Source organism: Halyomorpha halys, unplaced genomic scaffold, assembly GCF_000696795.3.
Source record: "Halyomorpha halys isolate HHAL.00 unplaced genomic scaffold, Hhal_1.1 Scaffold28.1, whole genome shotgun sequence".
Lineage (NCBI taxonomy): Eukaryota > Metazoa > Arthropoda > Insecta > Hemiptera > Pentatomidae > Halyomorpha > Halyomorpha halys.
The window spans coordinates 666947-683197 of NW_027110130.1; the positions used below are offsets into that span (position 1 = coordinate 666947).

General features: G+C 29.0%; 1 protein-coding gene across 2 annotated transcripts in view; it reads left to right on the forward strand.

Annotated features, from left to right (window-relative positions):
• The window catches only part of LOC106683920 (protein lin-9 homolog), a 21608-nt gene extending 7884 nt beyond the window's left edge, over positions 1-13724 (forward strand). For both annotated transcript variants that reach the window (XM_067048231.1, XM_014425688.3), the window contains exons 7-12: positions 4101-4241; positions 5006-5182; positions 7280-7486; positions 7599-7769; positions 10588-10704; positions 12591-13724. In XM_067048231.1, the coding sequence (XP_066904332.1) occupies positions 4101-4241; positions 5006-5182; positions 7280-7486; positions 7599-7769; positions 10588-10704; positions 12591-12668 (891 nt within the window). In that variant the 3' untranslated portion in view covers positions 12669-13724. The remainder of the gene's footprint in view (positions 1-4100; positions 4242-5005; positions 5183-7279; positions 7487-7598; positions 7770-10587; positions 10705-12590) is intronic.
• The last annotated feature ends 2527 nt before the right edge of the window (positions 13725-16251 follow it).

Genomic DNA, 16251 nt, shown 5'->3' on the forward strand with positions numbered 1-16251 from the left:
TATAATTTTTTTTATGAATCCCCTTTATTGGGAATAAAAATTATTTGATATCTCTTTGTCTCTGAAAATTAAAATTTATCTCTTAATTCATTTATTTTCCATCAGAAAATAATTGAGGTGAAATTGCTGAATTCTATAGACATTTCGTAAATATAAATTAAATAAAAAAAGTTTCCTAAATCCAGTTTTAGTAATAACTTTTTTATTTACTTCAATAAAGTACATAACCATTAAGAAATCACTTTGGGTCATTTGGAATCTGCTCTCTTCTTCTTTTCAGAATGGAGAAGGAAGCTTAAAAGATTAGAGATATCTATTTATTGCACTGAACACTCAAAACACCGCATAAAGTTTTAGGAATAGACAAATAATTTTGTTTTTCTGGTCCACCTAAATCAGAATTACAAATGTATTAAATATTAAACTGCGTTATGTAACAATCATAATTCAACGGAAATGTTACCCTTTCTGGTGTGGGTATTAGAAGTTTTCAATGAATACTTACCTATCGGTTGAGATGGTTGATCTAACTTTGATTTAATATCTGGATGTTAAGGGCCTCCTTAAAACAAATATAGATGAGTTTCTGTAGACAATAGACATAGACTATACCAGTTTCAATAGACGGAACTAAATGCATTCAAAATCTCTTTAACCATTAATAAAATACATTATATATACAATTAAACAGAAAAGTTTCTGTTACTGACGAAGTCTCAGATTATTTCTGAGCAGATAACCTATTTCTGGAGGAGGGTTAACATCCTTCTTGCACCACTATGTTAAGTGAAGGTGCTCCAATCTAGCAGAAATTGTTGAAATGGTCAAACATGGATTTACCTCTTTATTGGTGCCTTATTTTTTAACATGAAAATTTATAATTGAAATTAGTTTATATAAATCTATAACCTTAAAGAATATTTAAATATTAATCAAAAGTGTAAGCTAGAATTTTAAAATTATTTGAAATTAATGATGAATTAATAGTTGATATTATGAGGGGATCATGGTTGAGTGTGTTTTCACCCTTTGTATTATTTTTCCTTTTTTGACTTTTACTCATCTGAGTAATGTAACTTGTAACATATTGTTGACTTTTTCTGGTAGCCTTGTCATCTATTCTAACTTACTTTTTTAACTCAAAATCTCACCGCACTACTATCTTCACTTGGATTTAAGATCTAGTCCAAGCATGTTCATTTTTTATGTGTTTTTTTTCTCATCTTCCTTTTTCACCCCTTTTCCTTCTCTACTCTTTTCTTATTACTTCTTCCTTACCCATGTTATTAAGTTATGTTCACCACATTTTATTATTGTCATATTTTAAATTTACTTCTTTTGTTTTACTTAACTTTATATTTTATTTTGATATTCTAGTATTTTACTTATATATTTCATTAATTACATATATTTTCTTTCATTTTTTTTCCATAACTTTAATTTTAAATTATTATCATTAAACCATTATTTTGTTATACCTTTTAGATTGCATAACTTAATATTTTTATTTCCTTGATCCTGTTGTTTTACTTATATATTTAATTACCAAAATATATGTTTTATTTCCCACTTCTTTTATTACTTTATTTTTAATAATTTTCATTTTTTACTTATATTTACTAACTTTTTTTAAATATCTTCATTGAAACTTACAACTGTGTATTATATAATACATTCAGCAAATTTGATTTTAGTTAAACTGGTGGGTTTGGGTGGTTAGGGAGTTTATAAAGGAAGAGATGATATCGGGTTCTGGCTAGATCGGTTACATAAGGAACATTTAGGTCTTTATGGATGGTTTTATTAGTAACAAAATAAGGAGCATTGAGCATTTAATGAAGGATTTTGGATTGTAAGGATTGGATACAAGAGGAATTCAAAGGTTTATTGGAGCCCCAAAGCTCAACTCCATATGTCCAGATTTGGCCTTATTACAGTCATGTAGATCAGTCTTTTGTAATGAGTTGGAAGTTAAGACCGTTTGTCTAGTAAGTGCTGTAATAGTCAAAATCGACGTGCAGTTTCCTGTCTTTTCTGTCTTGCTATTTACTAACTAGATTTTCACATGTATTTTATTAATTGTTCTTTCCTCTTACTTAATTTTATTTTTAATCTTCTCATACAGCCTTTATCTTCTTATATTACTTGAGACTATTTATGTATCCATAATGTTAGTTATTTTTCTTAGTTATCATTCTTTATATCATTTTATTCATTAGTCGTTATCTTGTTTTTTGTTGTTAGCCCTGGTAAAGGCTTGAAATTCTGGCCAAAACATTGGCACTAATAAATAAGTTTTTACTTATTTGTGTTCTTCATTGACTGCACCCCAACCATCTCCTTATTACTTAAAATTAACATTGATTTAAATTAATTGTATTAAATTTTCTTTGTGTTTAATTTACTTTATGCACATTTCCATTATTAATTCTGATCTAAAATTTGATTGGACAGAACAAAATTTGTTTTGTTTATTTGTACAATCCATTGTTTTATATAATTTAAAATATACCTCATTTTATAAAAATAAACACATTTTAATTCTTAGGTTTGGTTTAATACCAGCATATGAAGGATTTAATCCTGAAGGTCTTTATCAGTCTATTGTTTTGAATTAGGTTTATAATATGACAGTTTTTGTTTACATTTATTTAATTTGAAAACAGTTACAAGTCATTTAGCTTTCTACTGCTAGGTCTATTGTGACTAGTTTATCATTCTAATTCATCGTCGTTTAGTTAATGTAATGTAAGTTATATAAGTTTCTTATTGCTTAGTAGAATTTTATTTATTTTTTTTATTAAATTAAGAAACCAGTAACCATAAAAGAGCGAGAAAGTCATCTCTTTAAATGCTTCATTTTTTTATTTGTTTCTGAACTTTTAATTTATATACATTTTCATTGGTGTCCTGTTTGTTTAAAAATTTAAAAAGTATCTTCGCATACCTGAAAATACACCAATTTCCAAAATACTTGAGTTTTGTTCACAAGTTATCCTCACATCTATCGCTAATAGTTTCCAGAGTTTGTGATAAAAATTATTCAAGTATCTCTTGTATTTTTTTCTAACACTTTACAGTAGAATTTATTTTATCCAGTCAGCTTAATCTTTACTGGCATCGCCCGGGATCATAGGAATTATAGAGAAAAATGTGTTCCTATTATGCATTAAAGTGAAAAAATATCAAATCAACGTTTCATTTCAGAAAACTATTATTCTTTATATAAATAAGTAATTTTCTTTCATATTTCTATTAGAATGGAGCAGGGTAACTCTGTGAATAATGAAGATGCTGTGCTTGCAACTCCTAGGCCCGGATTTGAATCTGAATTTATTCCATTACTATAGTCATGAGCCAAACCTGTGGGCCTAGAAGCCCTTTTGGGGGATACCCAACCTCTTTAAAGTGGGTGCCCTTAATTGGGGAAAAACCTAGAGGTTGATCATGATCTTAAGCGCCTCCTTGCACAACCTTTGTTCAAGATACAGTATTTCCTTATAAAATAATGAACCCCTGACCCTTCATTGGTTGTAATGGTACAGGTTTTTACTTTCAGAACACTGTTACATTATTTCAAAAGCAATTTGATTAATTTAATGGTTTTTTTTTTAATTGTTATTATCTTGATTACCTAGTTGTACTTTACGAAGATAAAAATTAATAATATAAAATTTAGGATAATCTGGGCAGTGGTCAGTGAAAACTCAAAATAACATTTCAACTCGCATTGCATGTTTTCATCAGGGCCTGTGCCTTTGCGGCTAAAAGAAAACAAAACGAAATATTTAATTTCAATAAATGTTTTTACTATTTTAAGTTCATTTGTGACTACTAGTACTATTTCTAGAGCAGTGGTGATGAAAGGAGGTGATTTGGTCTGGATCAGACTAACTGTTGCGTATTTCTTCTTTAAGAATTCCCATTTTATAGTTGTACATAAGATAATAAATAATTGTCTCCCACAGGAGGACTTGAACCCGGACCCTGGAGATAAGAGAGCAGTGCCTTATTCACTTTGCTATCCCACATAAGCTTCTCAGCCTTATTCTTTATTTAGAAATATATTCAAACTAATAATTGTTATTTATTATTTACAGGTAACTGCTAGGTTAAGAACACCACAGGATGGATTATTCACTGGCTCTGTTGACGCATTTGATACCTCAAACAATACTTACAGGATAACTTTTGAAAGGCCCGGGCTCGGAACACATTCTATCCCTGACTTTGAAGTACTCGTAAGTTTCTGAATTACAATTTCTTAAATATAATTTATATTAGATATTTTTGTGACAACGGGTAAGCGTCCGAGGGGTAGACCGAAACGTAGATGGGAGGATTACGTTAAAACAGATTTAATGGAATAGGGTTTGGAGGGGCATCACTGGAAGGATGTATGCGGAGAGCGTTTGGTGGTATCGGCATCGAACCTTCGGGTTCGTTACGCCTGTATTATTATTATTTTTGTGAAAACTCCTTCCTACTCTGGAATAATGAAATGCAATAATCTTTGATGATGGGGCCGGCTAAGAGAGAAATGGGCCTTGGAAAGGTTGATCTGGAAGGAGGCCATACAAAATATAGTTTAAGAAAACCCATTGCTTGAGTGGAAATCCTAAAGAAAAAAAAATATTACTTTTTAGCTGTTTTTTTTTTCTTTTATTAATTAGTTCTGAATTAGATTAATTTTATATTTTATTAAGTGAACTCAAATATATTGTTTTGCCTTAAAATTTTCAATATTTTTTGGAATCCCCTTCCTCTTGGTAACCCTCAGACTTCTGTAATTTTGTTTTTGGCTGTAAATTTTTCTACATGGATATAAAGCTTTCTTACCTTTGGGATTAGTAAATGTAACGTAATATTTAATTCTTTTTTATTTTTATTCATGGTCTTTTATTTATTTTTTTGTTTGATAAATTATTATGCTTGTGCAATTTTTTATATTATTTGGTGATATGTATTGTATTTTTTAACATTTTATGATCTTTTTACTTTCTAGTCAAATGAAGCTGTAGAAACGATATCAGTAATGTCGATGGTACACGCATTAAGGCCTGTGAAACAACAATCACAGACTATGCCAGACCAGCCTCAGCATTTTGATCCTCTCAAAGCTGAATCTACCATTCCTGAAACATCGTTCAACGGTTTTCCTATTCCTGCGCTTAGTAATATTGTATGTACATTTTCATTATATTTATAGTAGTTTTTTTTTTGGTTAAGTTTATTAATAAACAGAGATTAAATTTGAGATTTAATGATGATTAATTGTTAACTTAATGAACAATCAATTGAAACGTTCAGTTGACAGTATGACTAAGTCTATTTTCTTAACATTTTAGGGAAACAATTTCTGTTAATGCAATTCTCTCAATTTATACATCTAATTCAGTGAAAATTTTGTTATCTTATCTTAATTAACATACCAAACTAACAATATAAAACGATATGGTGAATTTTTATTGTTCAAAAAGCACAATTTCAGATTTAGGTTGTCATTATAATGTTTTGGAAGATTATTGATTGACCGTGTGTATAGATGAATGGAATATGGTCCAGGTGCGGTAAAAAAAAACTCAAATAGTAAATAATTATACTATTTTATTGAGCCAACGCTTCGCCCCATGTTGCAGGGCTTCGTCAGGGCTAAAAAAAATATAATTAATATTTCTATATATTAATATTTCTTCTCTTATCTATCTGTTACTATAACCCTTTTCATTTACTATTTACAACCTTTAATTTTTCTTATTATATCTTACTTTTCATTTTATACCCCTATTATTTTCCACTTATCTTTTTTTCTTTTTTTTAACTATAGTGTTTGTATCTTTTTTAGCCCTGACGAAGCCCTGCAACGTGGGGTGAAACGTTGGCTCAATAAAGTAGTATAATTATTTACTATTTGTTTTTTTTTTTACCGTACCTGGAACATATTCCATTCATTATAATGTATATGTTTGTAAACTTATACATTATAAAGACTCCTTAAGTCCGAAATTATATTAAACTTGACAAGTTTACTAACAAGGGTATGCTACGTATGTGGAATCACCAATTTCAATGAAACTATTTTTGTTAATAAATATTAGACATACTTCTTACTAATGTGCCCTAGGAGCTAAGAAGAAAATTTCACATAATTCTAGAATTTTTTTTTTTTATTATCATATACCTCCTTGGCTGTGCATTTATTTAATGGTTATTATATACCAATCATTTTTTTTTTTTTTTCTGTAGATCTTATTCTGCACAAAAAAAAATTTGTTAATTGTATTAAATGAATTTGATAAGTGTATAAAAGAGTTTTTTTTTTCTTTATTCATATATTTAATTTATTTTATTTTATTTTAGTATGTATGAGATCACTCATCACTATTTCCTATTGCCCACAACTGTGTGGCAGATTATAATATCTATTAATAAATAAATAAGTAGTATTAAAAAGTAAAAAAAAAAAAGTAAGTGAATAAAAAAACTATAAAAACCAAAAGTATCTTCCAGTAAAGTAGACAAACAAAAATTTTTGCTTAGGAATAATCAAATCGGATTCGTTTTTAGCGTCTTTTGAAATCTTCAAGTAAGAGTTTTCTTAAAAATCAAAAATAAGAAATTTTTAGCAGATATTGTTTTTTCTCCCTGTCCTGGGTTCATGAAATCAATTCATAACTCCTCATAATTTTATCTAAATCCAGCATAACTACAACTGTTGGAAAGCTGAATTTTCACTCTTAAAACCCAAATAAATATTGTTTAGATTTTATGCCTGCCTCTATTTGGAAGAAAAAGCAGTTTCAAATCAAGAAAATTTTCTCAGACCCTTTATTTTATATCTTCGGTTCTAATTTGTTTATGAATGTACAGATACTTTTTTGTGCAATTTGGAAGGTCCTAAAACCTTAAGTTTCGTGCAGTTAAATGGCATCGTCTTGAAGTTATTGCATGTATGTTGATTTCTGAGAAAAAAAAAAAATCGAAAGCCCCTGTAAGATGAAAATTAAGTATTTAAGAGTTTTTGAGGTGCAAAAAATTAATTAACTTAGTTTTTCCCTTAAAAAAAAAAAATTACCTGAAGAGTTTCGTTGATAGTTGTGTGGTGCGTCCACCGCATCATATTTTTTATTTTATGCCACCTTAAAAAAAAAAATAAAAAAAAATTATTAGAACTATTTCTGTTAATGTGTGGTAACAATTATGCAAAGACATATCTAGGGAGAAATAATAATTTTTTTTTTAAATGTAACAACATTGATCATTATTTTTTTTTTTACAGGTGCAACTTAAAAAGGTGCTAGATGTCAAAAAATCTAAAGTTAATAATTTGAGGGAAATGAATGCTGAGGCTGAAAAACGGCAAAGCTTTTCTCAGGGTTTAAGCGAAGAATTTGTAAGAAGATACGCTTCATGTATAGTCGAATTGGAACAGATAAACACCATATTAAGGACACTATTAGCATCTATTCAAGACCTATGCCATGAGGTACAATTATTCGTTCCTTTTGATTGTTATTGTTTTATCAGTTTATTTGGGATAATCGCCATATATATATATATATACGTAAGCTAATAATAATTAAAAATTCTCTATTTAGTTGCTTCCGGACATGAGCATGGCTGCTATGTTGACACCGAACCATCTTCGCAACCAGAGCCTCGAAGATGCTGGAAGTATAGTTGACAAATATAATAGTAGTATAGTGGGAACTCACCCACGAGTGATGGATCTAGTCATTGAGCTTACAGCTCTCATGATACAAATTAAGGTGATTACTTTATTTACTTTCACTTACTTATAGTTCTGTTCAGAATTTTCTGACTGTCCAGAATTTTATGAAGTATGCATAGTACTGGTTTTTCTTCCTAAAACCTATAGTGAGCATGCTACAGTTCTGGACTGTCAGAAATGGTGTTGGAACAGACCTTATATATGGAATAGCTTACTTTACAGTATTGCTAAATAAATTTCCACCAACTTTAGGAAAAGAACAATTAAACATTGGATCATAATAAATAGTTTTATTACTACGGTATAATCCAAACTAATTGTTGCTGGGGGGGGGGGGTTTGGAGTACAGAAATTGTTTGGAAAAATGGTGTAAAAGAATTCAAATATATGAATGTACATTACTATTTTTATTTATTTTTTTTTACATATTTTATTTGAAATTTGACAGTTTGAAGTATTAAAAATTTAAAAATTATTTAAATAATTGTTTTCTTTTACATCCCTATTTATGCTAAGTGATAATTTAATTTGTTAAAACTATAAGATTGTTTATTTATAAGTGAAAAAAAGTATATATAAAAAAAAAAAAATAATCTTAGAATGGTTTAATTTAAAACGTGATAAAAAAAATGAGTTCACCAAAAAAATTTGTATTATAGATATTTCTAACATTAATTAAATTATCTTTTACAGAATCTAATGATTTATACGATCGTTATTATGTATTTCTTACTCCAACAAAATATATTATGTACACTTCCATAGGAATTAGATTACTCAATATCGAAACTGAAAATTTCCACGGTTACTGCAACAACTTGCCAATAGATCGGGAAATTAAAAATGTCCTATACACAACATAAATGTTATTGTCTACTAAGTTTAAAAAAAAAGTAACTTACTTTTTTCTACAATGCCAATTCGGAGTACTGAAGTTTGGATTACTGGAGTATTCAGGGTACTGAAGTTTGGATTACTAGAGTGTTCAGGGTACTGAAGTTTGGATTACCAAGATTACACTGTGTTCTTTTGACTGCACCCAGATAATCTTCCTTTTAAATACAATCAAAGATTCTCTATTTTCAGGAAATTACAACTTTTGAATTATATTTTTCATAAAGCTAGTGGAAATATACTTAACACCACTTTGAAGTAGGTCATCGATATACAGTAATGAGAAGCATTATGATCATAAAATATTTTGAATGTGAGTCAACCATTTTGATGAAATTTGCTTAAAGTCTCTAACCTAAAGCCCTTTAAATGTTCATATACAGCATAAAACCTTGAGAGAAAATTGAAGTTTGTATCTATGGTTTGAAAGTATATTGCACATTTTCCCAAGGAAATCCTTTTAATTTTTGGTTCATTATTGTTTTGAATAATTAAAATTTATAATCTCCCATAACACTCTAAATACGTGAATTAGTGAAGATTCAGCAAAAAATTATTGTATTAGTCTTAGCAGTCAAAAAAGTAAACATTCGTATGAGTGAACACATCAAATATATTTTTTTTAATTATTATTTTTTATGATCATGATAAGTTCTCAAAATATCATCGTCGCAATATCTCTACAACCTAGTTTCGAGTCCTGACTTCCGCCATCATCCACCTTAGTCTTATTCCTATACAGTTCCTTTTATTCCCAGTATACTCTAAGGATTGTTAAACACACTATCTAAATATCTCAATATAGGCCTTCCTGTCCTGTTTGTGCCATAGTATAGTTGCACATGGGGTTTCATCATTGGTTTCTCCTCTTCCACCATCCTTAGTATATAATGGCAAATTTGAGAATTTTTTAAAAATTTTATTTTGAATTCTATGTATTTCAAAGGTAATATCTTAGACTGAGGTTACTTCTCTACTGGTCTTATATGTACTGAGAACCTCTTAAGAACCATTCCTCCTGACGAGGTAAATTATGTGCTGGTAGAAAATATTTTTAGGCTGGAGATAAAATTAAAAAGTAATAACTTATTGAAAAATAGAGTAGATAAAAAGAAAAAATACAAATAAATGAATCATCAATCTTAAAATATATATTAATAAAAGACAAACAAGAAAAAAATGCCTGATACACGGTGGACTCTCGTGTAAACTCAAAGCTAAATGTCTTCTTAATTACTCTCTATCATTTGTTTTCATATCACCAGAAATATGCACATAACTCAGTATTACACCGAGTTGAAGTGGCTCTATCCTTCCTTCCGATGCCAGTATTTCCTAGCTTCCTTCCTATTTCAAGTTATTAGTACTCAGCGCCCCTCCTATATCCTATAAAACCTGCAATTCAAATTCTCCATCCAATCCGCTACTACCTGATCCCATTTATCTGGCATCAACCCTCCACCTTACCGAACTGCTGTATTTGATAAATCATTTTTTATCCGAGCTGCAGGTCACTGGAACTCCATCCCCTCTACCTTATGTCATGTATCAGCCCTGTCCTTGTTTTAAACCCTTCTTTTTAACCACCTTTTTCTTCTCCAAACTGAATCGACATTATAATAGTATAGATAATATAAATATTGAACATTAGCATTTATTATTTGTAAATATTTTAACCGCCTTTTTGTTGTTTTGTTTTATTATGTATTTAGTGATTTAGTTTTTCTTTTTTGTATCAAAAATTATTGATGTACAATTATAACATAAGTTGTAATTAAGTATGGCCACATTGTTTTTGGCCAATATATTGTGTAACTCTATAATTCTTCTAAAGAGACTTAGTTTCAGAATAAAAAAGTATTTTTCATTTTAAAAATGATAAAACAAATTATTTCTTGATAAAAAGGAACACTTAAATAAAAAAAAGAAATATATTAACTTTTTTTTTTTTTTTTTTTCAGAGTCTTTCAGAGTCGGATAGGAGTGGGTACGAGGTCGAAGTTTTAACCACGTCGATGGAAACAATTAAAAAGAAACTTTCACCTGCGAACAAAAACATTTTTGAAAGTAATGTTGAGGTATGAACATTGAAAAAATTTACTATACTATTATATAGAATAACATAATATTATTGGAAAAAAAATTATAATTAGAATGTGGTACTATTTATGCATAATTGAACATTGATGGAATATAAACCCATAATTATTTAATTTTTTTTTTAATTGTTGAAAAAAAAGCAGAAATTCACAATTTGTTGAAAATTACAGGAATATTGATACCTTATTGTTTTTTTTTGAAAAATAACAGAGATATCTCATGATTTTGTTAATGTTATTTTTTGTTAAAATGGATTATTATTATTATTATGGTCCTGCAAAAACCCGGGCCTCCTCCACCACAGCCAACCAATGTACATGGTCTCTTGTTTTCTCCTTCCATCTGCAAACCTTCAATAGCTTGAAAGCCTCCTCCTAATTGTCCAGCCATCTGATCCGGGTACGTCCTCTTTTCCATTTTCCATCTGGTTTGCCATAAACCATCCTTTTGGATATCATTTCAACGTGTCCTGAATATTTTATTCTTGCTCCTTTGACTAACTAAAGCCAAGATGCTGGATTCTCCGAACAGATTCATCAGTTCCTCATATCTTTTTCTCCAAGACTCCTCTCCATATCCTTCTCAGTACCTTTCTCTTCCAGGAGTTGAGCATCTGTTCTTCTTGTCAAGGGCTAAGTTTCTCCTCCATAGATCACTACTGGCTTTAGATGGTTTTGTAAATGACCACTCTCATTAGTTTAGAGAAAGCTCTAAACTTCAGTGTTTTCTGCAGTGAGAATATTAGATATTACCCATTGTAATATCCGGCAAAAGGAACTCTTCTACAACATTTCGATAACTAATAGTATTCATTTTGCCGGTAATGAATGCAATTCGAAACTTTCCCTTTTCATTAAAAGCAGCCCATACCATTACGCCCCCAACTCAGTACAACCTTCGTGAATTTTTTCTTTTCTTTCCTAAGGTTGTGCCAGTAGTAATTCAAATCATATAGACCATCAATGTTCATTTATTTTTTCATTATTGAGAATAATGATTGACCATTTTTTGCTATCTTGAACATATCATTTTGCTAACTGCAGTCGTCGCTGCAAATGTTATTCTTTGAGCTGTGGTTTTCTCATAACCTTAAATATTTTTAAGTAGTCATCCCACCTCTTTTTAGGTCCATTATTCTTTTCTACTCAATTTCAGTAATTTGAGTTCTGTGTGGGATTTTAAGAAAAAAAAAGATATTCATACAAAGCCATACAGTATAAAAAATGAACAATATAATCTCTCTTCAACAGTCGGAAGAAAACTGAGGTGGTATTGATCGATTAATACACCTGACTATCGAGTTTATACTTATTCACGACATAAACAAGATTTGTTTTACAAAATCTGATGTTTATAAATTAATTAGCTAACAGATCAAAAGCCATTTAATAATCTATATAGGCCAATATAATAACAAAAAGGAGTCTAAAAACATTATTGTACTATGAATTGACTTTTAAATTTTATAAATACTTTAATTTTATATGTTGAGTTTATATTTTTTCACAGGGCTGTAGTAAGATATGTGTTAATTTGTATTGTAGAGTACCAGATGATTGGGCAATGGCTCCGAAACGTTAATACTGAGAAATTAAAATAAAGAAATTAATTTATTATTTAAACATGAAGAGTTACTCACTATAACACATTACATAAATACAAACTCATATCCAGTAATGAACCTATATTATTATTGTGATGATTTGTAGCATTTTTTAAATTGTTTTTCACTAACTTGTTATTTACGTTTTGGGATATTCCTCTATCATTAGGACATATCTAAATTATTAAACATCAATTATATCATGAAATCACAAAGCAAAAAAAGTTTATGAACTTAATAATCACTTTCTTTTTTTTACAGGTTCATATGAGGCATATACAGTCTGGGTTAAGTGGAGATACGAGTCCATTTTCAATGTTCATGCCTGCTCGGCCTTAGAATAGAACAATATTAATGGACCATTCGTCATTAAATATAAATATAAATAAACAATTGTTTTCGTGCTTGTTAATATTTGTTTAAAATTAGTTGTGATAGTTTAAAAAAAAAATTTAATATATAAATAAAATATTTGTATTTTATAAAAATAATTACCATTTATTTTAAAAGACTGTACAATTTAATAACTAGTACAGATTATAACGTTGTTTATTTTTTTATATAAAATTGTGCAATGAACTTTGCATTATTATTTAAAATATATATATTACATTTTCAAACTAGATGTTAGTGTATTGTTCATATGTTTAAAAAGAATTATATTTTCTATATTTATGATTTATTAACATATTTAATTTAAAATGGTGAATATTCTAGTTAATTTTTTTTTTTTTGTTCTTTTTAAATTGTATCAATTGTATATCCAAAGTATATTTATATAAATATTTTAAATTAAGTCGAGACTATTTTATTTTTTTATATATTTATTTTTTGTTTTTATGAAATTGATTTTTTTTCTTACTCAGATTATTTAGGATTTTTATTTTTGTTTGATTAGTTTTTTTTTTTTTTTTTTGTCTTCATTTTAATAAACTAATTTTCAATGTGATATAAGAATTTTTAGGGGAATAAAATTTTTTTTTTTAAATATACAATTTGGGAAATAGCTCCTGAATAGTTCCAATTATTTATAATTAAAGCACTTAAATCAAAACCAAATCTTTTATTATAAAATGAGCTGCAATATTACATTTAGTTTACGCTATAGGCCACATTTATTTGTAATTTATTCCCTTAAAGGCATTTAATTTTAGTTATTTATTAAATTTATAAAGGATACCGACCCGGTCCCTTTGTTTAAAAAAAATTAAACTAACGTAAAAGTTATTATGGGTTTGTTATCAATTAGTAATTGATGTTCTCTTAATTAAATTTGATCTGTTATTTATGATGTTTCTAAAATGCCTGTGAGGGGTTTTATTTTAATGAATTTAGTGATATATGATTTATTGAATGTAAATGAAAAGGTTTTTCTATACTATATATATAAACAGAAATTGTATATAAGTGTACACAATTATTGTATATATAATATACAATTTTTAATTATGATTGTAATTGTTTGTTACCATTCCAACTATTTCGATCTGTAACTGATGGATGGGTTATATTTCTACTTTCTCTTAGTTTGATTCTTTCTACTTCTTTCTTTGTAGAACCATCAATTCACTGTAGGATTTCCCATTTATATACGAACATATCATTTTTATCAGCCATGGTCATTGTTGGGGTTCTTAAGTTAACACACTGCGACCTAGTAGAACTTCGCCCTTTTCAAATATACCCTGGTAAAAAAATTAAAATTAAGAGTGAGGTGTTAATAGTTGCCTGTAGATAGATATATAATCGTCGGGGGTTCAGTCGGCAAAGATACACATGAGCTTATTTATTTGTGCTGAAGTTTCGGCCTGAATTTCAGGCTTCAACAGGGCTGAAAAACAAATCGAGTTAACTACCTTCATTCTAAGAAACATTAAAATAACTTAGAAACATACATCATTTATTGTTATGTATATTTCTAAGTTATTTTTAACATTAGAAATTGGTAGTAGTAGATTGATAATAACAGTAGATAGTAGTTGATTGATAACTTGTGGTATTCAGGGAAGGTTTTATAAAGAAAATACTGAGTGTATGTTTCCACTAATAGACGCCACGACCGACTGCGCCCAGAACAACAGTTTCCTATCAGAGGGGGAGTGTCACCATCTACTGTTTTATTTACAAACCAAATAATAAATCCTATTTTCTATAACAATAACAACTGAAGTAGATTGGTAACAATTGAAGTATGTAGTAGTTGATAACAATAGAAGTAGGCAGTAGTTGATTGATAAAAATAGAAGTGGGTAGTAGTAAATTAATAATGATAGAAGAAAGTACTAGTTGTTGATTGATAACAATTGAAGTAGAAGTAGTTGATTGATAATGATATAAGTAGGTAGTAATTGATTAATAATGATATAAGTAGGTAGTAGTAGATTGATTACGATATAAGTAGATAGTAGTTGATTGATAACGATATAAGTAGGTAGTAGTTGATTGATAACGACATAAGTAGGTAGTAGTAGATTGATAACTACATAAGTAGGTAGTAGTAGATTGATAACAACATAAGTAGGTAGTAGTAGATTGATAACGATATGAGTAGGTAGTAGTAGATTGATAACAATAGAAGTAGGTAGTAGTTGATTGATAAAAATAGAAGTAGGTAGTAGTAAATTAATAAGGATAGAAGAAAGTAGTAGTAGATTGATAACGATATAAGTAGATAGTTGTATGAAGCATGCCCTCAACTAAATTTCCGGACACACTTCACTTTTGGTTTGCTGGTTGAGTTGAAGTGGACTATATAATTGAAAAATGAACATGATTAAATGAAAAATAAAATTCTATTGTTTAAGTTACAAATGGTGTAGTGGGTGGCCGAAAGAAAACATTTATGATTAAATGGTTAGTAAAATTTTGTATGACAGGGCTATGGAAATTGTAGATCTAAAATTGAGGTGGTTGATGATGATTACTATGTGGTGGTTAATGTTAATTAACTTACTCCATGCTTCTCTTCCCTCTGCTCCTGAGAACAACTCTAAGAGTTCTACTCACCCATGGTAGATTCCTGATATGAGAGACAAAGAAATGATGCGCTGCTTCTACCAGAAGACAAAATGGCTCTCTTCTCACCCTAGACTGGGATGTCTTCTCTATCCACCGAGAGCGCTGGAGGAGGTGAGATTTGGCTGTTGGCCACATGGGGCCCTAATCCTATACAGGCTTTCCGATTCAACCTTTCGGTTGCCATAGGTTACCCGGAACAATAGTAGTTGATTGATAACGATATAAGTAGTTAGTAGTTGATTGATAACAATATAAGTAGGTAGTAGTTGATTGATAATGATATAAGTAGGTAGTAGTAGATTGATAACGATATAAGTAGGTAGTAGTTGATTGATAACGTTGTAAGTAGGTAGTAGTTGATTGATAACGATGTAAGTAAGTAGTATTTGATTGATAACGATATAAGTAGGTAGTAGTTGATTGATAATGATATAAGCAGGTAGTAGTAGATTGATAACAATATAAGATAAAATATAGTATTATAGAGGTAGGAATTATACAAACTAAATTATAAAAAGTTTAAAAAACAGAAAGTGTTCAAGAAACAAACATAATCAAAGGTGGGTAAGAAAATGTAAAAGATTAGTAATAGATTTATACAAATAAGATATATAAGTAATATTTAAAATAATGAAAAACAATTTAAATCAACATAATGAAATGTATGAAAGAATATATGATACAATGGGCAAGAAAGAAAACATATATACTTAAATGTTACAATGGATAAAAGATATACTATATATGTATGTATAGTTGACCGTAAAAATTGATATATAGGGAGATGGTCAGGGTTGCGGTCAAAGGAGAAATAAAAATAGTTTACAACTATTTATTTTCCAACGTTTCGCCCCACTTTGCAGGGCTTCATCAGGGCTAAAAAGATACAAAATGAAACTATGTT